This window comes from Salvia splendens, chromosome 5 (assembly GCF_004379255.2).
Source record: "Salvia splendens isolate huo1 chromosome 5, SspV2, whole genome shotgun sequence".
NCBI lineage: Eukaryota > Viridiplantae > Streptophyta > Magnoliopsida > Lamiales > Lamiaceae > Salvia > Salvia splendens.
In genome coordinates this window covers 30,588,861-30,614,814 of record NC_056036.1, presented here as the reverse complement: position 1 = coordinate 30,614,814, position 25,954 = coordinate 30,588,861, and the positions used below count along the sequence as shown (strand labels likewise).

The 25,954-nt window shown below is 39.3% G+C and overlaps 1 protein-coding gene and 2 long non-coding RNA genes across 3 annotated transcripts; all 3 read left to right on the top strand.

Moving 5' to 3' along the window:
- Positions 1-9,103: 9,103 nt before the first annotated feature.
- Positions 9,104-10,255, top strand: LOC121804089. Its single transcript, XM_042203633.1, has one exon. It carries the CDS (start codon positions 9,104-9,106, stop codon positions 10,253-10,255), a length of 1,152 nt encoding a protein of 383 aa, XP_042059567.1.
- Positions 10,256-12,401: 2,146 nt separating this feature from the next.
- On the top strand, positions 12,402-13,486 carry LOC121803184. Its single transcript, XR_006050931.1, has 2 exons — positions 12,402-13,021; positions 13,100-13,486. It is a non-coding gene; the product is annotated as an uncharacterized LOC121803184 (long non-coding RNA).
- A 7,794-nt stretch (positions 13,487-21,280) lies between these two features.
- Positions 21,281-22,370, top strand: LOC121803144. Its single transcript, XR_006050924.1, has 2 exons — positions 21,281-21,905; positions 21,984-22,370. It is a non-coding gene; the product is annotated as an uncharacterized LOC121803144 (long non-coding RNA).
- The last annotated feature ends 3,584 nt before the right edge of the window (positions 22,371-25,954 follow it).

Genomic DNA, 25,954 nt, shown 5'->3' with positions numbered 1-25,954 from the left:
GATGTATAGCAACAAAATATCATTGATTCCTACCATTTATTTTTTACTATGAAACTGTTAAGAGTATAGGGTGCAACTCTCATATTTATTTCTCAATTTGTTTATTTTACCATACCATTTATTTTGGTAGGAAAACTTTTAATATGAATAAATCTGATTCTATCCCTTGAGATTTACCACATATATAGTGAATCACTACAATTAAATATCAAAGGTAAACAATTTAAGTCATTTTACAGCTCACACGGCCATTAGTAAAATTAGAGTCAACTCATTTATTTCTTATTTTTTAAATATAATTAATTCCGAAGTCGCTATTTTTTTGTGTTTTAGGTAAACCTTTATGCCTTAGCAACAACTTGCAATTAGTGCAACTTTTAGTCTAGTAAATATCATTCTCTATTTGCTTTTGTAATTTTAAAAATACAGGGTAAATATAATTCACTAATTAATTAGTCCTGTTTTAAAGTTAGTCCTTATAATGGTTTTAAATTGTAAATATTGGTCAACCCAACATAAAAAAAAATAGCATGAACGATAATTTTATTATTTTTTACTTTGGTTGTGTACTCATCATATGAAACCGGTTTTAGTTTAGAATTAGCATAAAATTACAAAGAATCCGATAACCTTAATATCAAACCTAATTTCATTAATACAAATAACCGATAATATTAAATCAAGCTTACCCTTTTTTAGTCGAAAATATAGTCTTCTCCACATTTACAGGCCGTATCAACTAATTTTCTCGAAATTTTACAATACAAAATGCGAAATATATTCATTATTATTAAAGTAAAAATATTCCTAGATTAGTAACCACTCGAATTGGACTACTTAGTACTAAGAACTTTACCAGATTACAAAGTTATGCACTAAATTATGCGACGAAATGAATGTGTGAATTTTCAAAATATAACTCATTTTCTTTTTCTCTCTCTCTCCTTTTTTTCTTTTTGTGAACTAGAAATGACCTTTTTATTCCAATGCAATTAATACACTAAGTGAATATATAAGGGATTATTTGATGCAATTGTATCTGTCCGATAAGTGAAAAAGGGAAAACAAATAATTGGCTGAATTGATATAGAATTTCCTATGGCTTTGAACAAAAACATGGGTGATAATTCTAAGCATCTGAATCTAGATTTTGTCCCCAAATCAATTTCAGATGTTCTGAGTCAAGTGTCAAGGATTGATGATTGGTCGATAAAATCGTCCAAGTTGGATTTCCACATCCAATTGTTGGAAGAAGAACTAAGAAAGGTTGATGCTTTCAAACGTGAGCTTCCTTACTGCATGAAACTCTTGCAAGATGGTAATTTTCTCTCTGTTCGATCTCCGTGTCAATGATTTTGCATCGACAACGTAATTAAATCTTGATGTTGCATCTCTGTGTTGTGTATCTTTTATGCGTCAAGGGTTTGTCACAGATAACGCTATTAGATCTTGATATCGCATCTCTGTGTGTGCTCTTGCAAAATTTTCTCTGCATCTAGTTGAAATAATTCCTTTTTGTCAAATTATTTTTATTGTGTGTTTAAGAAATTGTTCTTTTAACATATAAAATGGGGGTGATAAATTAATTTTTATTCACTTGGCACTTGATAAAATTATACCTACAAACAAATGACTATTTTGAATGTCTATCTCTGTGTGTGTCTTTCTGTGTTGCGTATCTTTTCTGTGACAAGGGTTTGTCATAAATAATGCTATTAAATTTTGATGCCGCATCTTTGTGTGTGCACTTACAAATTTTTCTCTCCACCTAACCATTTTATTAAATTATTCATGTAACTAAGAAATTGCTTTTTGAAAATATAAAAAATGTGTAATAAATGAAATTTCACCTAATATTCATTTCGTACATGATAAAATCTATACCTCCAAATAAATGACTAAGTTGAATGTATATATCTGTGTTTTGTATCTTCTCTCTATTAGCAGTTATCATAGACAACGCTATTAAACCTTAATGTTGCATCTTTGTATGTGCACTTGTAACATTTTCTTTCCACCTAATTGAGATAATTCTTTTTTGTTGAATTATTTTTATTGTGTATTTAAGAAAATTTTCTTTTAACATATAAAAAGGGGGTAATAAATGAATTTCCACTCAGTTACACTTTGCATTTGATGAAAATTATACCTCCAAATAAATGACTAATTTGAGTATCTACATGTGTGTGTCTTTCTTTATTGCGTATCTTTTCTATTTCAGGATGTCGTAAATAATGCTTTTAAATTTTAATGTTGCATCTTTATGTGTGCATTTGCAAATTCTTCTCTCCACCTAATTGAGATAATTGATTTTTTTAAAATTATTCAAGTAACTAAGAAATTTATTTTAAACACATAAAAAAATGTAATAAATGAATTTTCACCCAATATTCATTTTGCACATGATAAAATTTATTCCTCCAAATAAATGACTAAGTTGAAAATCTATATCTCTTTGTATGTCTTTGTGTTTTGTATTAGTAGCTTTGAAAGACAACACTACTAAATCTTGATGATGCATCGCTGTGCGTGTACCTGCAACTTTCTCTCCACCTAAGTGAGATAATTCCTTTTTGTTAATTTTTATCTTTTATCATGTAATTATGAAAAATGTTCTTTTAACACATAAAAATGGATAATAAATTTTTTGATTTGGAAAATAAAATATATTTTTATAGTCTATATACAACGTTTGACTGGCTTTTTGTTTTAAAAATTTACTTGAGAATTTGACAGCGATCGAGACAGTGAGGAAGAAGAAAGAAGAAGGAAGGGAGGAATTGATAACAGTAGAAAGTGACGGAGGAAGGGTAGAATCGTCAGATCAACACCTCAAGAAAACATGGATGAGCCGCGTTCGTCTTTGGAATGCTCCTGTCCAGTTTCATAACGGAAACCAAACATTTTCCTTCGAATCAGTACATCCTATCTCCATTTATGTTTTTTTATTTAAAATGTTCTCAACTTAGTACACTGACTTTATTTTTAAGTGAAACATTTTCGAATCAAAATGACTTTTTTTTTAATAATTAATCATGTTTTGAATCCCCAATTTGCTGTAAAATATTTTCAACAATCGTACATAAATCATCTCTTTCCAAAGTTTAATTATTTTTTCAAGGGTAAATATGATTAATCCTTTCACATAAGAATCTGACGAATATTACTTATTATTTCATTGTTGGATTATGTCAATTAATTAAGTAGAACAGAAGTCACATTTTTTGCAAGTTGGGCTTATTTAAAGTATAAACATTATATTTTCGTTTGTGTATTTAGATTGATTGTTTTTCTTTGAAGAGAGAATTGGGCATGAATGAAGGGAAGAGAGTAGAAGAAGTATCATTACCGGTTCCGGTGGAAACCGTTGATTTGGGCGGTAAAAGTCTCCTTCTCTCCAAACAAAAGAAGAAGAGGCGTAGCTGGTCTCCTCACATGCATAGAGAATTCGTCGATGCCCTCCGCCGCCTTGGAGGCCCCAATGGTACTTATATTTCAGCCGTAAAGCTACACCTAGTTATAATTACCAAAAATCAGATTTCAGTCGTCAATATTTCGCCCTACTTGTCATCTAAAATTGAGAACGGCACGCGTTTTAATGCAAAATACTCGTGCAATTAAAATCTTACAGTTGCCACACCCAAGCAGATAAGGGAACTATTGAAAGTTGACGGTCTCACCAACGATGAAGTGAAGAGCCATCTGCAGGTCATTTGTTGTTATTATTAACGGGTAAATATTATTTTAAATTTCAATTATTTTCGTATTATTGGTTATATTTGAACTATCAAAAATATTGGGTTAATAGTCCATAAATACACGAACTACATTCAATTTTTGTTTCTAGTAGTAATATTTTATAACTATATGTTATGTCAAGAAAGTGTTAAAAAAAAAGTCAAAATTCTTGTTAAGAAACTGTCTTTATTTTTATTTTTTTTTGCCCAAACTTTGATTCTATAGAAGGTACCCTTAGAAAGATATCATTGATACCTTCTCAATAGTACATTCAAATTTTTTATCATATTTTGGAGAATTGAATTATTTAAAATAATGAAAATTATATTCATGTCAAAATTACATACTCCCTCCATCCCTTAAAAATAGATCACATTTGTCTTTTTGAGATGTCCTTTAAAAATTGGCCACTTCTATGTAAGGAAACTTTTTCTCTCAAATAAAGTGGATCCCATTCTCCTTTAACAATTCTTCAATTACTTTTTCTTTCTATCTCTCTTTTTTTAATCAATTATGCATTAAAATCCGTGTCATTTCAAATGTTGTCTATTTTTTTAGGAATGCATGGAGTATAATAAGAGTCCATATATCTTCTTTAATCAAAAGAAAATAGATTTTAAAAACTAGAATTAGTGTATAGTTCGTGTACTTATGTTGCAATTAACCATACTTTGAACCATAATGTATTGATTTTGTTTTGATGCCCAAATTAAGTCCATTTTTCGGCTCTAAAAAGTTCTTTTGGATAGCAGGGAAGCCTCATGTATTTAACATTTTTTAAATAAACATGTCAAAAATGATAATGTTTTTTCCCTTTCAAAAACAAATCGCCAAAACTATTATGTTCAGGAATCAAATTTTACCACGAATTCTGCACAGATTAGTTTTGGTGATCTGTTATAGTCAGGCTAAAAAGACATTATTTGGCTATCCTAGGATCTGTGTCAACTTTTCGAAGCTAAAAATTGGTCAAGGGCACAACAAAACAAAATCGAAAATTCATGGTTAAAATAATATTTTTGATAATTCAAGATACAACTGATACTACGAATATAGTTTGAGATTTAAAGTGATAATTAGACTTATTAAAGGACGTCATATGATTCCATGACATATATTTTTTCTCTTAATTTCAGAAATATAGGCTCCATCTAAAAAAACTCCCAAGTGGGATCAATGATGCATCGGTAATGCTTGCGCACTCCGGTCCAATTACTCGCGGTAGCATAGAGGCTGATGATGTTCATAAATCATAAGCCATGGAATGCTATAAGGTGGTGGAAATGCTTGAATTTTTGCATAAAAAACAAACCACCATGTTTGGGCAATAAAATGGTAAATATAGTGTTACCAATCTAAGCTTTTTGAGGACTTCATGAGATGTTAAATAATATCAATATTCAAAGTCAATTTCATATCTTAGACTTTGTATATTTGCAATCACATAATTATCTTTGTAAAATATTATACAAGTATTCTCTTTTGTCGTGATGGGAACAAAAGAAATACTCCCTCCGTCCCCCAAAATTCGTCACCATGTGACCCGGCACGGGTTTTAATAAATGTAATAGAAAGTGAGTTGAAAAAGTTGGTGGCATGTGAGTCCTACTTTTATATATTAGTTTTATAATAAAATGTGAGTGTGAATGTAGGGTCCATTACCAAAAATGGTAAAAGTGAAAGGTGACAAATTTTTAGGGACAGACGAAAAAGGAAATAGGTGACAAATTTTCAGGGACGGAGGGAGTATGAAAATTCTAGATTTTTGTTTGAAAATAGCAATTTCAAACACACAACACACCAGAGGCGGAGCCAGGAATTGATGTGAGGAGGGGCAAAATTATATTATCAACAATTTTAGAATTATTGAGAAGGGGCATTTGAAAGGAAATTTTAAATATATTTATAAATTTAAAGAAAAACAACATAGATATAATTTTTTAGGAGGGCATTTGCCCCACCATTGCCTCATGTAGCTCCGCCCATGCAACACACACACACACACGTACAAACAATACACGCACTAATCTGCACAGACACACTTTGCACGGGCGCACACATACACAACATACACAATACACACATAACACTCACATTGCAGAAACACATTGCACACACACCCTCACACAATACATACACTGCATGCACAAGAACACTATACACACACATATACAAACATACATTGCACACAATACACATACATATAGCACGCACACACTATACACATTGCACATGCACAAACACACACTATACACACGCACACAGACACCCATTGTACACAAATGAAACACAATATATATATATAGGAATGATATGCTACATACCTTATGTGGGCTCCTTATGTGAGCACCACTCTCGTTTGACGCATATTTAGCGTTGTTCGTTTCGTTTTATCTATTTAGTTTGATTCTAAAACATTAAAAAATGTTATTGCAATTTTTAATTTCACAAAATTCATAAAAATCAAAGCTTGATTTATTATTTTATTAATTTATTTGAAATTATAGAGAAAACGAGCAAATCGAGCTTTGATTTTTATGAATTTTGTGAAATTAAAAATTGCAATAACATTTTTGAATGTATTAGAATCAAACTAAATAGATAAATCGAAACGAACAATGCTAAATATGTGGCAAACGAGAGTGGTGCTCACATAAGGAGCCCACATAAGGTATATATAGGGGAGTATTAAGGTCCTATTGCCCCCTTAGTGTTAAGTTCTAACTTAATATCAACCATTGGATTAAGATATTCGACGGTTATGATGAGGCTTTATTATAGGGAACCGTTTTACATTATTAGTTGTAGTATGTACATTATAGGGTTATAAATGTAAAAATACAATAAATCACACACGTAATTAAGCGGGATTTTGAGTGACCTTCCAAATACTCTCTCTCTCTCTCTCTCTCTCCAATCGCATCCCTCTTCAACCCAAAATCCTCAATCGTCTCCCCTCATTCCCAACCATTCCTAAACCCTAGCTTCGATTTCCGCCGTCAAATCAACATTCCGCCGTCGTTTCGGAGTTGAAGCCTCAATCCCTTCGCGCGCGACGGTCTTTTTCCATTCGACAAGAAGGTAGGTTTTAAAAGTTCCAATTTTTTGTGAATAGACACTTTGAATCGATGAATTTCACCATCATTCGGTTGATTTTTCAAGAATTTTCACAAACGTTCAGTTCATATATCCGTAAATCCTGAAATCGGGCTCATTTTTGTAAAAACAAAACATCTAATCTCACCTACTTTATTCTTTCTTTTACTTTACTCTCTCTTCTTTCTCTTGCTTTATTCCCTCCTCTACTTTATTTAACTCAATAAACACAACTTTCTTAAATCCCATGCCGAAAAGAAACGCCTCAAGTGGGAGTATCAATTTAATAATGTAGGTTCCACTATCCACTAAGGAAACGCTTTAAGTGGGAGTATCAATTTAATAATGTAGGATCCACTATCCACTAACACCACTTTAACTACCATTCTCCTTATATCTCTTACTTTACCATACCATTCACCTCTTCTCTCTTACCAATTTTGTCTTAATTCTCGTGCCATATCTCATTGCCCATATTTTTATGGGATGGAGGGAGTATTTATATTTTATTCATCTAAAGCGGTTTCTAAGAGTGAACGGACCCGACAATCTTCCGGTTTGCCGTCGGGCCAGTTGATCCATTTTTAAAACAAAAGGATAACTAAGAAAGAATACAATAAATATGGTAAAATATGAATGCATTAATCACAATAATCTTCCCACTTAATTGCTTTGCTTTGAGCGGCCTACGTCTTCATCCATAGCAGATTTATGCTGCTATACGTCTTTTCATTTAATTACATTTGTTTGAATTTTTTGGCCTCTTTAAAATGATGCTTGCAAATTTTAAGATAACCATTCTAGTTTAGGGTAGTTTTCTTTTTTTCATGTTTTAATATACAGGGACGGAAAGAAGAAATACAAATTAGCCAGTACTAAAATTCAATAAAAAAATAATATTATTTAAAACATGTAAAATAATACTAATAATAATAAAAAAAATTGTACTACTATATATAGTTCGATTTGTTGTTTCGTTCAATTTTTTTAAAAAAATAAAAATATGCGATCAAATTTAGAAGAACTAATATTTTATTTGAAATCCGAAAATAAGTGGTCACGTAGTAAACAAGTTTAAGTTAAGATATGTATTACAATCAAACTATATTTATAAAAGGAATATTGGAATAAAAATTAATATATCTATATTAGAATAAAAAGTTAAGTTAAGATATGTATTTATTTATATATGTTTTAATTTGATTTTATGTTTTTTAAAATACCAACAAAATAATTCTAATTGCAAAATCTATGAAATTGATGATTAGATCGATGTAGGTTGAGTGCAAACTAATTATAATGTTGTACTTAAATATTTTATATATGAAATTTCAAAATTGTTATGGAGATTGAAACTATAGGGTGTGCAAATTTTATATTCTTTAATAATTAAAATTTGAACTATTCGGTGAAAAGTGTCCTTCTCATTATTAAAAAATAAAATAAAATGAGAAGGAAAAAAAATGTAAATTTAACGAAGAGATCAAAATTGTGAAAAGGAATAATATTCAATAAAAACAGCCCAATAAATATAATAAGTTAAGGCCCATTTTCATTCATCTTCTTCCCCAAAATCTGGACAGCTCAGCTTCTCAACTTTGGATTCGGTTTTGTGTTTGTCTAGTCTAGTTGATCTGTTAGTTTAGTAAGTTGACCAGTTTAGTTATTTAGTCTCAAACTTAATCCACTGGAAAGCGTGACCGCAGCCAAAAACCTCTCAATGTCTCAAACACAACTTAACTCGCCTCTGTCCCTGAGGGATTCGATCCTTACTTCCCTTTGCTAGCCTATAGTATTGTGGGTTAAGGTCTTGAAAATCCCGAGTCTGTCCGTTTGCATACCCAACGACCAATAGGTAGTCTTCTTGATCTATTGACTATTTAACTTGATCAAGTGCGCAAATCCTACATGTTCTTAATTTGCATGTGAACTCTGAGATTTAGGCAAGTTTTGCAAATGGCGTCGTTGCCGGGGATGGATGGCGTTATATGTGCATGTGTTTGAGATACTTGCTGTACATATTTTCATTTCCTTTATTTTCATTTTCAGTTTATGTACCGTGGCCAAAATTTTGAACTTTGGAACAACGTAGCTAACTGGAGGGATATAGAGTCTAATTGGAGAATCAGAGAAGCAGCGAATCCTGTTACCACCAGATCTGGGTTGAATACAAGCGGACCATCAAATATAAGTTCTGAAGGAGAGGAGGATCAATCCCCCGTTTGTTGAGCCAAAGGAGGAGACTATTGTAGAGGAAAGACCAATCAGAATGGTTGCACTAGTGGATGACGATCCTGAGATCGGTTCTCTCAACGCTCACTTGCCTGGTGAGCCAGCTCAGGCCATAGTGGTGACTCCAGGGCAAGAGAATATAGATGTGAAGAACAACATACTAGCCATTATGCCTCACTACTATGGAAGGAAAATCGAGAGCCCATATGACTTCCTATATGATTTCTGCAAAATCTGTGGAATTCAGAAACGTCCAAATGGATCAAATGAGGACGACTACAGACTCAGGGTCATCCCTTTCACGTTAAAAGGAGAAGCAGATACTTGGTTTATGAGGTTGCTTCCAAATTCCATCAGGACGTGGGCTGATTTCAGATCCCAGTTTTTGGATTACTTTTTTCCTTCCACGAGGACCAATGCTCTGAAGAAGAAGATACAAGGAGCTCATCAGGATTGCGATGAAACTCTGAATCAGTACTGGAGTAGGTTTAAGGGGACGTTGGATGCTTACCCAAACAACCACATGGTGGAGGCAAAAATCTTTAATAACTTTTATGAAGGAATGACACCCGAGAGCAAGGATCTGATGAATTCCTTGAGTGGTGGTGATTTCTCAAAGTTGAAGGTGAGTGAAGCGAAAAGGGTGCTTGATAGGCTGGTTAACGCCAAGAAGGCTTATGACTCGCCCAGGGCCCTAATAGTGAGACGAGTAGCAACAAATACAACTGTAGGAATGACTGAAGACATGATGGATGTTCGAATGGATAGGTTGGAGAAGGCGATACTGACTGCCATGGAGAAAAACAACCCATCTGCTCATGCGGAGAAAGTGAAGACTGTATCGAGTCAGGAGAAGGTGTATTCGAGTTATAGACCTCCAAGGGAACAAGATTTTCAAGCACATGTGAATGCGGTTGGGAATTGGAATCAGAACAGTAACTGGAATCCTTGGAAAATTAAGGATGCTCCATGGAGGGATCACCCCAATTTCAGGTGGTCGGATCCGAACACAGCCCAAAAACCACCATCGGCGATCACCTACCAACAACCACCAGCGGTGAGTTATCAGCAACCACCAGCCATCAATTATCCACAACAGTCAGAAGGGCAGCCCCAGTGGCAAAACTGTAACCATGATGGACAGAACAACTGGAATAAAAACAGGGGACAAGGGAACCAACCTAATTAGCCAAACCGGAATCAAAATAATCAAATAATCAAATTGTATCCTACATTCCACCACATCAGAGAGGATACCAAAACAACAATCAGAACACCCATCCACAACAACATGGAAATCAAGGGCCACATGGTAACTTCCACCATGGACAGAGGTCAATGTCCAACAATCCACCGGGAGGCAATCCCAGCCAGCCAAATTCCAAACTACCTAAGCACATAGATGATTTAGTAGGGGATTAGATGAATTCTCAGCAACACATCCAGGGAAATATGCAAGCCAATAATGATCTGGTGCATAGGATACAGGAAGCCTAACAACAACAGAAAGAGGCTATGGATATGCTGACTAAACAACTCTCACAGATGGCCACAACGTTGAATGATATACGTGGACATGCTGGTCGGATTCCTGCTACTGTCAAAATGCCTAACAGAGCTAATATCAGTAAAATTACTCTGCGATCAGGAAAGGAGAATGTCGAACCCTTGGGCAGAACAAAGGAGGAAAATGGAAGAGAGAAAAGTGAGGGTACTCTTTTAATGGAGGTGAGAAGGCCGTTTCTTCAGTTGGCTGAACCACTACCTCTTGATCAAGAACCAAAGTTGATTGAGGAAGTAAAGAAACATGAGAGGGAAGACCCAAGATGAAGGGTCAAGCAATGTAGTGAAGTGCATGAAACCTTATCCGTACAGGGGGGAGGTCAAGATGCAGAAGGAGGATCCAACCGATTTCATGGAGATTTTTTGTCACGGCCGCACTTCCTAAGGATAGAAAGCACGGTGGATCGCGACTAGTGGGGGAATTAAGAAGCGGGGAAAAAGGGGGAAAACAATCAAGGGGGTACAACATGTAGATCAAAAGGCGAAATTCCATTATCAATTCAAAGTTTCAAATTCTCGAAAGTACATAACATGAACGACATAGTTTGACAATCCAATGGAAATAAAAGAAATTCTTAAAACGTTGAGTAGCGGAAGCAAAATGAGAGTTTAGCTACTACTATGTATGAAGACATAATAGTAACCGGACCAGTTCTTGAATCATCACTCAACATCCTCCGCCTCCCGACCTCGCTCAACCTGCACATAGAGAAAACATATGCAGGGGCTGAGTACTTGATGCACCCAGTGAACTCATGCGAGAAAACATTCATCGTTAAGATATGTCAAGCCATCATCGAGTGAATCCCGAGTTTTTCTTTCAAAGGCCGAGAAACACTAAAATTCATTTCTTTAAAAAGTGTCCGCGCGGACTAACATCATCCTCCATCATATACCATATCTGAACCATCATGTGAAACGAGACTGTGGCCACAATCTCGATCACTGGACCGGCCGACCTAGGGGACGGCTCACGATCCCTATCAGTGCACTAGTCCAAGTAGGGACTCACTCCCTAGTCAGACCCGAATTCGTTAACTATCAAAGTCTAGTGGGATATTATCCCAGTAGACAATCAGATGGGCAATTCAAAACATAAAAACGGCATGACATACTATTTTAAACCACCCTTATTTCACCATAAACATATCATTTCAAAATAAAAGAATTTAGGTAGTAAAGCCCACCTCAAAAGCTTTGGATTTCCGTAAAATTCCTCGTTCCGACTTTTAGCCTGCGTGCGAACCACCTTTACGGAAAATACATAAAATTCATATAAATTCTCGGTAACGACGATATTAAGAATGCATGCACTTTAATTAACATCTTTTAATTCTTTTTCTCGGTTTTCGTGCATTTTCGGTTATTCAGCGGCCGCCCAAGGCGTCGCTTGCGGCGCCGGTCGGCCATTTACGCTTATAACTCCTTCGTTGACTCCTCATAATTTTCCTCCACGATGTCGGAATAAATTTCAAGAATTAATTAAGCGCATAATAAATTTTATCGCAACTATTCCTCTTTGAAATTTTATTATTTCGGGCTTGGAGTAAAAATTATTCCGGGAATAAAATAAATAATTCCTTACGATTAAATTATCGGCCCAAGACTTAATTATGTTCCTCACCTTATACTTCCAAATAAAATATAAGGCCCAAATCCTTTAAAAGTCCAATTTCTTTAAAACAACCCAAGGCCCAAGACTAAAAAAAACAAAAGGCCCAAAACTTAACTCCCCCTACTCCACGCCTCACTCTCCTCTTTCTCACTATCTCTCTATCTTCTTCTCTCTCTCCTTTCTTCACAAAAGAGAAATCCCTCAAACTTGGAGAAATCCCTAACCCGTCGCCTATTCCTTCTCATGCCATCCCCGTCCTCTATTCGCCGCTGGTTAGCCGCCCTCTGTCACGACGCAGCAGCTGCACCGAGCAGCCATCACCGTCGCTGTCATCGCTGTTCCGAGCAGCCATCACCGCTGGTTCGCGCTGTTGCCGCTGCTGCCTCCTCGACGGAAGGACGCTGCTATCACCGGGAAAAGGGCGATGCCGCGGCTCGTCGTAGTGGGAGGGCCAGCCGCCGGGGCGCTGCTGCCGCCACAACTCGTCCAGCAACCTCCCTCCACTGCCGGCGACTTCCCTTCCCCGCCAACACTCCGAACTACCCCGATTCAACCCGTAATTACGTTCTCAAAACAAAGTTAAGTTCTTTCGGGCTTTTGATTACATACGGCGAATGTTCGATTAGTTTCGATTGTTGATTGTTAACTTGTTGAATTGGTTATGGAAGTGAAAATATGAACAACATATATGCATAGCAACTATCTACTCATGCTTTGGGATTGAGAAGGGAGTATACCTCCAAATTGGTTGGTCTTGGTGGTGAATGGACAAGAATGGTGAAAAATCCTCCTCTTGCTCCCTTTCTCGGTTTCCTCTCGGCTCCCTCTCTCACTCTCTCTTTTTCTCTTGTGTAGTGTAATGTGAGGAGGAGAGTTTGAAAGGCTAAAGTAGTGGCTTTGGGGTGACTCTTGGATGGAAGCATTGATGGTGGAAGAGGGAAGGTGAAAGAGTTGGAGAAGATGAAAAGTGGAAAGTCTCCATGGTTGGGGTGGTCGGCCGAGAGGGAAAAAGGGGAGGAAAGAAAAAAATGTGGGGCTTGTTCCCATTTGTTTGGAGGAAAAATTGGGCTCAACATAATTTATGTGTTGTTGGGCTCAAGTTATTGTAAGCCCATATTGAAAATATTATTATTTAGTTAAACTTTTTGAAAAGTTAGGGTCCAAGCTATTTTGTAGATAGACAATTGGACTCTAATTAAATTTGCAAAGCCCAACATAAAATTCATACTTTATATTTTCGTATTTTCCTTCTATACTTAAAATTCACGGGTCTTTATTTAATTTTGTTATCTCGTTCTTCACAACCAAAAATTAAAGTACGTTTAACGGCATCATTTATATTTGGTGTTGTTCCAAATATATTTTCTTCGACCGTTCCTCGATTTTCATGCGTCATCTTCCATAAACGTATATTCCTTTCCACATAAATTCATTTGTCTTGCCAAGAATAGCAATTTCATCGTCATTCTTTCAACGAGACCTCCAACATGTCTCCCAACGTTCAAAATTAAACAATTAAGCACGCTCCTTTTCACATTTAACACATAAACCATAATTTTTTTCCATATCACATTTATCGAGAAGCACAGCATCTCGGAATAATTTTATCAATTATTTCGTTACATAACATTAATTTCTTATTTAAGGTACGGGTGTTACATTCTACCCACCTTAACAGAAATTTCGTCCCGAAATTTACTCATTCGTAACGAAAAGCTCCGGGTATTTCTCTTTCATTTTATCCTCGAGTTCCCAAGTGGTCTCCTCATGACCATGATGTTTCCAAAGTACTTTCACGGACGCGATCGATTTATTCCTCAATTCCTGCACTTTCCTGTCCAGAATAGCTTCGGGCTTTTCCTCATAACTCAAGTCGGGATTCAATATCATTTCCTCTTGATGCACCACGTGTTTGGAATCGAACATATACTTTCGTAATTGAGACACATGGAAAACATTGTGCACAGTCCCAAAACTTGGTGGTAGTGCCAACCTTTACGCTACGGGTCCCACCTTCTCAAGGATTTCATAAGGCCCTACGTATCGTGGCTTCAACTCCCCTTTACACCAAGCCTCGTTATCCCCTTCGACGAAAATACTTTCAAGAACACCTTATCTTCCGTATTGAACTGTAAATCTGTACGCCGGACATCAGCATACGACTTCTGTCGGTCTTGAGCTTCTTTTATCCTCTGACGAATTTGTCGCACAATTTCAATCATTTCTTCTACTGAATCTGGCCCGAGTATTCTTCTCTCACCAACCTCATCCCAGTAGAGTGGTGATCTACATTTCCTTCCATACAATGCTTCATATGGGGCCATATTTATCGTCGCCTGAAAACTGTTATTGTAGGCGAACTCGATCAACGGTAGTACAACTTCCCAATTTTCTCCTCTGTCAAGAACCACGGCTCTCAACATGTCCTCGAGAGTTTGAATCGTTCTCTCGGACTGTCCATCGGTTTGTGGATGGAAAGCAGTACTAAAATTTAGTCGTGTACCGAGCTATCGTTGCAAACTTATCCAAAATCTTGAAGTGAATCTGGTGTCTCGGTCCGACGTGATTGTCACTGGCACTCCATGTAGCCGAATGATTTCTTTCACATAAATCCGAGCTAGCTTGTCGGATCCATGTGTTATAGGGATGGGTATAAAATGCGCACTCTTGGTGAGGCGGTCTATGATTACCCAAATGGCTGTATTCCCTTGCCGGGTCTTTGGTAATCCCGTCACAAAGTCCATGGCGATATGTTCCCATTTCCATTCTGGTATCTCCAGCGGTTGCAACTTTCTATAGGGTCGTTGATGTAAAGCTTTTACTTGTTGACACGCCAAACATCTTTCCACAAACGAAGCTATGTCCCTCTTCATTGCATCCCACCAGAACGATCCCTTCAAGTCCTGATACATTTTTGTACTTCCAGGATGAGCGGTGTATGGAGTCTCGTGTGCCTCGCTCAAGATTTCATTTCGGAGTCCTTCGTCACTTGGCACACACAGTCTCCCCTCGTAGGTGAGAGCATTATCAGCTTCTTCTCTAAACTTTTCTTGTTCGCCCTTCCTCACCTTCAGTCGAACTTTCTCTAGATTTTCATCATTTCGCTGCCCTTCTATTATCCTTGTCCGTAGATCGGATGCAATTACCAAGGTGGCAATCTTTCCCTTCACTGTCTCCGGAGCTCTCACTACCTCCAACCGCATCTTGCTAAAATCGCGAATCAACTCAGCTTCTTGAGTGAGAAAAGTAGCCAACTGCGGTTGAGCTTTCCGGCTCAAAGCATCCGCCACTACGTTTGCTTTGCCCGGGTGATAGTTAATGCCACAGTCATAATCCTTGACTAGTTCGAGCCATCTGCGTTGCCTCATGTTCAGGTCTTTCTGTTCAAAGAAGTATTTCAGACTCTTGTGATCTGTAAAAATCTCACACCGAACTCCATAGAGATGGTGCCTCCAAATCTTCAATGCGTGCACAACAGCCGCTAGTTCTAAGTCATGAGTAGGGTAGTTCAACTCGTGTGGCCTCAACTGCCGCGAAGCATAGGCAATCACCTTACCATTCTGCATCAAAACACAACCCAGTCCAACCTTCGACGCATCGGTGTAAACCACATAGTCTACTCCCGGTTCCGGCACGGCTAGAATAGGTGCAGTGGTCAACTTCTCCTTCAACAATTGGAAACTAGTTTCACACTCCAGTGTCCAATTGACCTTGGTCCCCTTCTTCAGTTGTTGAGTCATTGGCCTTGCGATTTTAGAAAATCCTTCAATAAATCTCCGGTAGTATCCTGCCAGTCCAAGGAAACTCCGGATCTCGTTTGGGGTCTTCGGTGCCTTCCACTGTTGTACGGCCTCCACCTTTGCAGGGTCAACTCGAATCCCTTCGGCCGTCACAGTATGCTCCAGAAAATTCACTTCCTTTAGCCAGAATTCACACTTACTGAACTTGGCGTACAACTTTTCCGTTCTGAGTGTTTCCAACGTGATCCTTAGGTGCTCCTCATGTTCCTTTTCATTCTTCGAGTAAACCAGTACATCATCTATGAACACCAGGACGAACTTGTCCAAGTATGGATGGAATACTCGATTCATTAAATCCATAAATACTGCCGGCGCATTTGTCAGTCCAAAAGGCATTACTACAAACTCATAATGCCCGTACCTTGTTCGGAATGTCGTCTTGGGTATGTCCTCCCTTCGTACCCTCAACTGATGATATCCCGACCTTAAATCCATCTTCGAAAATACTCCTGCTCCCCTGAGTTGATCGAACAGGTCGTCTATTCTCGGCAGAGGATACTTGTTCTTGAGAGTCAACTTGTTCAATTCCCGGTAGTCTATGCACATTCTCAGTGTCCCGTCTTTCTTCTTCACAAACAGCACTGGTGCTCCCCATGGCGACACACTCGGTCGGATAAAACCCAAGTCCAGTAATTCTTGTATCTGGATTTTGAGTTCTTCCAACTCCTTCGGCGCCATCCTATAGGGTGCTTTCGACACTGGTGCGGCTCCTGGTTCCAGATCGATAGTAAACTCCAACTGTCGATCAGGCGGAGGGCCTGGCAACGCATCGGGAAATACGTCGGGAAACTCATGTACCACTGCCACATCGTCAACTTTCCTCTCTTTGTTGTCATGTCCTTGTAGATAAACAAGATAGGCAGGACGCCCCTTTCTAATCATCGTAGTTGCTTGTAGTGCCGATATCACACAAGTTCGCTGATTCATCGAAATTCCGTGGAAGGTAGAGGGCTCCTTCCCCGGGGTTTGTAACGAAATTTGCCTCTCTTGGCATCGGATAATGGCATTGTTTTCAGCTAGCCAGTCCATCCCCAGAATAATGTCGACGTTATCCATCGGCATAGCATGCAAGTTGTGAGCCACTAAGCTAAGTTCTCCCACCATGAGTTCTATGTTCGAGCAAGATTGTGAAATTTCTACAAGGCCTCCTACCGGTGAGTTCACATTCATCTTACGTTCAAGTTCAACAACAGGCAGTCTTAAAGCAGTCACGCAAGAGTGCGATATAAAGGAGTGCGACGCACCCATATCAAACAGAACAACAACAGGCATGTCAAGCAGTGTTCCCATACCTGCCAGATTTTCTTGTTTTGGCTCCCCCTGTGGGGCTTTAGCTTGCTTGCGTCCCAAGGCATAGGCCTTAGCTTGAGTTGGGTATGGTTGGCGACGCTGCTGCTGCTGCTGAGGTGGTGTAGGATTCCCTCGAGGTCCGTTCGGCGTTCCCCCACCTCCAGTATTGTTGTTGCTCGGGCACTCTTTGGCTATGTGTCCAACCCCACCACACTTGTAGCACACGTTGGTCCCGACTCTACATTCTCCCATGTGGTTCCTCTGACATTTGGCACAAAGCGGTGCTCTCTGGCGGAAATCTCCACCTTGGAATGGAGCAGCTTGCTTTCCTTTTCCCTGGGAAGAGTTTGGGGTACTCTGGAACCTCTTGTTGTCAAAGGGTGCGCGGTTCCCGTCCCATTTCCTCTTGTCCCAGAAATTTTGCTGTGGGGTCGGCGGTGTCGGAGTAGTGGGTGTAACTGTCTTTTCCCGTGGCATCGCTTCCTCCACATCTAGTGCACGGGATAATGACTCGGCATACGAGAGTCTTCCACGGCATGCCAAAGCCATCCTGATTTCGTGCCTCAGACCGGCACAAAACTTTTCCGCCATCTTCTCATCTGTGTTTACCTGCTCCGGTGCGTACCGGGACATGTCACATAGGGCACGGTCATATTCTGTCACAGTCATCCGCCCCTGTTTCAAGTTGTAGAACTTGGCCTCCTTAGCCTTGCGATAGCTCCTTGGAATGTACTTGTCATACAGTTCCTCCTTAAAGTCTTCCCACGTCAGGGTGTCTAACCGTTCTTGTGTCATTGTCCGCTGCTTAGTCTCCCACCAAAACTCTGCGGACCCGGTGAGCTAGTAAGTCACGCACGAGAGGCGCTCCTGGTCGGTGCACCTTAAGAACTTAAAGATGCGTTCTATGGCCCGAATCCAGGTCTCGGCCTTGGTTGGATCTCCCATTCCGTCAAACACGGGAGGACGTTCCTTTCGGAACTCTTTCTCGATGTTCCGTTCCGGCTGTGGCGGTGGTGAAGCTGGTGGTGGTGGTTGTCCTTCAGGACCCACACTGCTTTGGGTCTCGTTGCTTGCTTCATTCTTGTGGTGAACGGCTGCACGTCGGGGAGGCATTCTGTTCAACACATGCGTTAGTACTAAAGTCCAACTTTTACCATCACCACACCACACCACACCACACAACTTTTCCAAAGGCTATAACACCAACTTTCCCAAACGAACACAACAAAGTAAAACGAACACAACGATAAAACAACGGGAAACTTTATTAACTTTAAACCAGCAAGTGCGTGTTTCCACAAGGTCTTTGAAACAAGGAAAGAAAACAAACGTCAAAAGAAACTATTACATAGTTCGTCAAAACAAAACGTTCAAAAGCTAACAAACGGTAAAGAAACACTACTCCTCGGGAGCTCTCTCGTAATTCGCCCCTTCCTCGCTGTCAACCTCAACCTCCCTTTCAAGGGCTCTTCTTCGGGGTCTTCCTCATCCTTGAGAGGATCTTCCTCTTCTTCCTCATCATTCTCCCGCACATAAGTAGCGACGTCGATATGCTTATCGACCACAAGAACTTCAATCGCGGGAGGTGCGGAGGTGCGCATCCCAAGCCTTCTCCTCTTGGGGAAGTTTGGCTACGGCGTCTCACTCTCATACCGACCCCCGCTGTAGGGACTGCGACTCGATGAGGGCGCCTCCTTCCTAGGAGGAGCATAGGGGGTGGTCCATTACGAGCATCAACCAGTGCTTCCAAGAGAACCTTCACAAAACCATGCATGTCCCCTTGCATGCTGTAGTCGGGAAGCTTATGCCAGACGTATGACCGTGAAGCCTCGTCGGCCCACCTATTCCAAGGTGCCGGTAGTCCATCAATCAATCTCTTGATTCCCTCATAGTGCCTCACTCCACAGCCATGAGCATCCCGCCATAATGTCAAGTAATCGGCGACATAGGATATCAAAGGGGCCCTCTCGTCCCTCTCGAACCCGCGATACATTTCCACCGCCCTCAATCCATTCTCGACGTACCTTCCCCTTAACGGTGCGTGGATCATGATCGCCATCTACATAAAAGTGAGTCCCCTTAGCAACCAGTCGCAGAACAAGAAACAAAGCAAGGTAGAAAAGATAAAACGCGTAAAGAACGTCATACGTACTACCGTGCATACCTGTCGATTTCCAAAAGGAAAAGTTGTAACAATTCTTTTTTTTTTTTATCATCTAAGGATAGATGTTTCGTCTTTTATAAACGTGGTACTTTTGCAACTTCGTCTATCCTTCAATCTATCACAATCGCGTTTCACAAGGTTATCCTTGCCTCGTCACCTCATCATTCTTTGGAAATCGCGCCCTTCTGCGCCCCGTTCGTTCTATCACTTCTAATATACTTCGTTTCAAACTTTTGCCTTCTTTCGCGTTGAGCGCGGTGAGACGGAGTGTTGAGTGTTAAGCGAATACTCTTTTAGTCTAGCGAAACGAGTCTAGACTAGATTGAATAAATGACTCTCGGTCCAGAGCGGAAGGAAAGATTGCTCTGATACCATTCTGTCACGGCCGCACTTCCTAAGGATAGAAAGCACGGTGGATCGCGACTAGTGGGGGAATTAAGAAGCGGGGAAGAAGGGGGAAAACAATCAAGGGGGTACAACATGTAGATCAAAAGGCGAAATTTCATTATCAATTCAAAGTTTCAAATTCTCGAAAGTACATAACATGAACGACATAGTTTGACAATCCAATGGAAATCAAAGAAATTCTTAAAACGTTGAGTAGCGGAAGCAAAATGAGAGTTTAGCTACTACTATGTATGAAGACATAATAGTAACCGGACCAGTTCTTGAATCATCACTCAACATCCTCCGCCTCCCGACCTCGCTCAACCTGCACATAGAGAAAAAACATATGCAGGGGCTGAGTACTTGATGCACCCAGTGAACTCATGCCCGAAAACATTCATCGTTAAGATATGTCAAGCCATCATCGAGTAAATCCCGGGTTTTTCTTTCAAAGGCCGAGAAACACTAAAATTCATTTCTTTAAAAAGTGTCCGCGCGGACTAACATCATCCTCCATCATATACCATATCTGAACCATCATGTGAAACGAGACTGTGGCCACAATCTCGATCACTGGACCGGCCGACCTAGGGGACGGCTCACGATCCCTATCAGTGCACTAGTCCGAGTAGGGACTCACTCTCTAGTCAGACCCGAATTCGTTAACTATCAAAGTCTAGTAGGATATTATCCCAGTAGACAATCAGATGGGCAATTCAAAACATAAAAACGGCATGACATACTATTTTAAACCACCCTTATTTCACCATAAACATATCATTTCAAAATAAAAGAATTTAGGTAGTAAAGCCCACCTCAAAAGCTTTGGATTTCCGTAAAATTCCTCGTTCCGACTTTTAGCGTGCGTGCGAACCACCTTTACGGAAAATACATAAAATTCATATAAATTCTCGGTAACGACGATATTAAGAATGCATGCACTTTAATTAACATCTTTTAATTCTTTTTCTCTGTTTTCGTGCATTTTTGGTTATTCGGCGGCCGCCCCAGGTGTCGCTTGCGGCGCCGGTCGGCCATTTACGCTTATAACTCCTTCGTTGACTCCTCATAATTTTCCTCCACGATGTCGGAATAAATTTCAAGAATTAATTAAGCGCATAATAAATTTTATCGCAACTATTCCTATTTGAAATTTTATTATTTCGGGCTTGGGGTAAAAATTATTCCGGGAATAAAATAAATAATTCCTTACGATTAAATTATCGGCCCAAGACTTAATTATGTTCCTCACCTTATACTTCCAAATAAAATATAAGGCCCAAATCCTTTAAAAGTCCAATTTCTTTAAAACAACCCAAGGCCCAAGACTAAAAAAAACAAAAGGCCCAAAACTTAACTCCCCCTACTCCACGCCTCACTCTCCTCTTTCTCATTATCTCTCTATCTTCTTCTCTCTCTCCTTTCTTCACAAAAGAGAAATCCCTCAAACTTGGAGAAATCCCTAACCCGTCGCCTATTCCTTCTCATGCCATCCCCGTCCTCTATTCGCCGCTGGTTAGCCGCCCTCTGTCACGACACAGCAGCTGCACCGAGCAGCCATCACCGTCGCTGTCATCGCTGTTCCGAGCAGCCATCGCCGCTGGTTCGCGCTGTTGCCGCTGCTGCCTCCTCGACGGAAGGACGCTGCTGTCACCGGGAAAAGGGCGACACCGCGGCTCGTCGTAGTGGGAGGGCCAGCCGCCGGGGCGCTGCTGCCGCCACAACTCGTCCAGCAACCTCCCTCCACTGCCGGCGACTTCCCTTCCCCGCCAACACTCCGAACTACCCCGATTCAACCCGCAATTACGTTCTCAAAACAAAGTTAAGTTCTTTCGGGCTTTTGATTACATACGGCGAATGTTCGATTAGTTTCGATTGTTGATTGTTAACTTGTTGAATTGGTTATGGAAGTGAAAATATGAACAACATATATGCATAGCAACTATCTACTCATGCTTTGGGATTGAGAAGGGAGTATACCTCCAAATTGGTTGGTCTTGGTGGTGAATGGACAAGAATGGTGAAAAATCCTCCTCTTGCTCCCTTTCTCGTTTTCCTCTCGGCTCCCTCTCTCACTCTCTCTTTTTCTCTTGTGTAGTGTAATGTGAGGAGGAGAGTTTGAAAGGCTAAAGTAGTGGCTTTGGGGTGACTCTTGGATGGAAGCATTGATGGTGGAAGAGGGAAGGTGAAAGAGTTGGAGAAGATGAAAAGTGGAAAGTCTCCATGGTTGGGGTGGTCGGCCGAGAGGGAAGAAGGGGAGGAAAGAAAAAAATGTGGGGCTTGTTCCCATTTGTTTGGAGGAAAAATTGGGCTCAACATAATTTATGTGTTGTTGGGCTCAAGTTATTGTAAGCCCATATTGAAAATATTATTATTTAGTTAAACTTTTTGAAAAGTTAGGGTCCAAGCTATTTTGTAGATAGACAATTGGACTCTAATTAAATTTGCAAAGCCCAACATAAAATTCATACTTTATATTTTCGTATTTTCCTTCGATACTTAAAATTCACGGGTCTTTATTTAATTTTGTTATCTCGTTCTTCACAACCAAAAATTAAAGTACGTTTAACGGCATCATTTATATTTGGTGTTGTTCCAAATATATTTTCTTCGACCGTTCCTCGATTTTCATGCGTCATCTTCCATAAACGTATATTCCTTTCCACATAAATTCATTTGTCTTGCCAAGAATAGCAATTTCATCGTCATTCTTTCAACGAGACCTCCAACATGTCTCCCAACGTTCAAAATTAAACAATTAAGCACGCTCCTTTTAACATTTAACACATAAACCATAATTTTTTTCCATATCACATTTATCGAGAAGCACAGCATCTCAGAATAATTTTATCAATTATTTCGTTACATAACATTAATTTCTTATTTAAGGTACGGGTGTTACATTTTTGGCAAGCTTGAGATCAACCTGCCTTTTCTACAAGCACTAAAACTACCCTCGTTCAGTAGGTTTATCAAAGATTTCACAGCTGGAAAAGCTAAGGCTGATGGGAAGATTGTGATTGGAGAAAGTGTATCGGCATTAATCTAGAAGAATAGACTTCCTTTAAAGAGGACGGATCACGGGATGTTCACTCTACCCATCATTACTAGAGATGTTAAAATTGAGCATGCTATGTATGATCCGGGGGCTTCTATTAATGTGCTATCTTTCACAGTTTACAAGAGATTGACTGGAATCAGCCTAGTGGATACAAAGGTGGTCATCCAGCTCGCAGATAGATCATGCATTAGTCCTGAAGGAGTACTGGAAAATGTTATAGTGAGGGTACATGATTTCCTCTACCCTGCAGATTTTCATATGATTCATATGAATGAGTCTGAAGCTAGTGAGTCAAGCGTAGTATTATTGGGAAGGCCATTCTTGCAGACTGCAAAAATTATAATTGATGTAAGCGATGGTACAATTTGCTTGACCTATCACATGGAGAAATTAACTTTTAATATCGATGAAGCTATGAAGAAACCATTGGATACTGAAAAATATGCATTCTCTGGATGTAATTTACCCATTAGTCCAAGAATTTTTGAGACTGGACTTTTGCAGGAACAACTTGCAGTTGCTGAACTGAGAGACTCCATTGATTAGGATGTCACCGAGTGGTGTGAGACACTAATGACACAGAACTTGGTTGATGAAGAGATAAATGATGCAATAATAGTAAAGGCGGGGAACTCGCGACTAGGAGAGGAACTAAGAAGCAGAGAAGAAATGAGCGAAGCAATAAAGGACAACATTTAATATGAAAATTCAATTAACTTCCAAAAGAAATATTTTAGTCTATCGAAAAGTTAAGCAGCGGATTAATGTCTCAAGGTAATTAATGTCATAGCATAGTATGGAAAAAAAACCGGAAGACTTTTAGAAAGAAAACAATTTCAAACAAGGCAGCGGAAATCAAGTATCTAGAGAGAGTCATAGGATGACTCCCATGTATGAAGACACGACGCATCCGGGAAATCATAAGGCTCGACTCAACATCCGCCGCAACATCATCGCTCAACCTGCACATAGGGAAAACATATGCAGGGTTGAGTACTTAATATACTCAATGGGCTCATGTCGAAAACATTTGATAAAAGTTATGTCATCCATATCATAGTGAACTCGAGTTTTACATTTAGAAGAGAAATATCATCGAGTATCACAAAAACAGTTTCATAGTCTGGCCAGACAAAACAATCTCCCCACTTTCTCAACAATCAATCATTCACATCCTCATACCATAGTGCGACGAAAGTGTGGCCACACTATTAGCCCGCGAGACCGGCCGACTAGCAAGGACGGCTCACGATCCCACCAGTGTACACAGCCTGATAGGGTTTGCGGCCCTACTCAGACCCGAATTCGTTTAACACAGGCCTATAGCCTAACGGAGCAAGCTCAAACGAACTAGGCATCAGGCAACAATCTCAACATCAAAATAATCATGGCATGACATAACACTTTAAACCACCCTTATAACACTGTATCATACTTTTGAAAGCGTAAAAGAGTTTAGTAAAAGAAAGCCCACCTCGCTTGCTTATACAACACAATTCACAACTTTAATGCAACCCTTTCTCTTTGTACCTACGTACGCACAACAACCCTTGTCAACACCATAACACGATTAGTTTTTCCATCAACACATTTATCATGCATGCCCTATCGTTCCTTTCATCGTTTTCTTATATTGTCCATCCCAAACGTTCACCAACATAAACGAAACGAAAACTCTAGTATACATCAACGTGCAACACATAACCACATCATAGGATACGTTCCTTATTCACACATGTATCATGTAATGCATTCAAAGTAGGGCTGGCAAATCGTGCGGATTGGGTCGTTATCGGGTCAACCTGATAATGACCTAACCCAATAAGGCCTAACCTGAACCCGACCTGTTAAGGAAACTGTAAATCCGAACACGAACCCGACCTGCTACCTTCAAATCCGAACACGACCCGCACCCGACACGAACCCGTTATCGACACTATATAATATGGGTTGACACGACACGATAACAACCCGAACCTGATATTACACGATTAAAACCTGATATTACACGATTAAACCTTAATTTTTAACCTAATTTACACAATTAAAATTCATTTTATACTATTTAAACCTAATTTATAAAAAATTAAAACATTAAAGTAATATATATATTTTTTAAATAATAATAAAAATAATAATATTATTTCTTAATGGGTTACCCGTATCCGACCCGCATCCGACCCGAACCCAACCCGAAATTATCGGGTTCTTAATGGGTCAACCCGATAAGGACACAGATCCAATAAGACTTGACCCCAACCTAATAATTTCGTGCGGATTCGTGTCAGATTATCGTGTCGTGTCGAAAATTGCCAGCCCTAATTCAAAGCTTGTCAACAAAGCTTATTTCAACAAAACCAGAATCTGGCACAACATCGCAATATTTTTGTAAAAATTATTAAAATTCCATCCGATCTCATATGACGCTAAACTTTGGTCACCACATAGTAGACACATAAAGGTTTGTCCATTTAAAATACCACACCAAAATCATATCTTTTGATCAGTCAAAACAAAAATGAAACTCACTGGACTAAACACAATTTCTGGTAGGACTGTGCAGTAAAATTGAAATATACGTTATAAATTCGTCCATCATCAATTGAAGCAGAAAGTTTGACACAACACAGAAGACATCTGAAACTCATCCAGTTAAAAATTCATGTCGAAATAAGATCGTTTATTGGTCAAAAACTCATCAGAACCTACTGTCTGAACACAACAGTTTTCATGCTCAACATTCGTAAACCCTAGTTTGTTTATCATACATTCACACATAAATATTCATGCTTCCCACACATAGTCATGCTTCAAAAACGAGATTACAACCATGCTTTCCTATGTGCACATAACATTCACAATGTTTCATCCACACACTCACACACACGTACATACACGCGCACACACAACCATTCATGTGCAACCATCCTTCCCATCCAATAAATTCTTAGATTTACGAGTCTTCACTCACTATATGCATGAGGGGTTCAAGAATCATGGATTCAATG

What these genes read in the sequence shown, in the direction of transcription:
- LOC121804089 (XM_042203633.1), top strand. Translation starts at nt 9,104, where the DNA reads ATGGTTGCACTAGTGGATGACGATCCTGAGATCGGTTCTCTCAACGCT.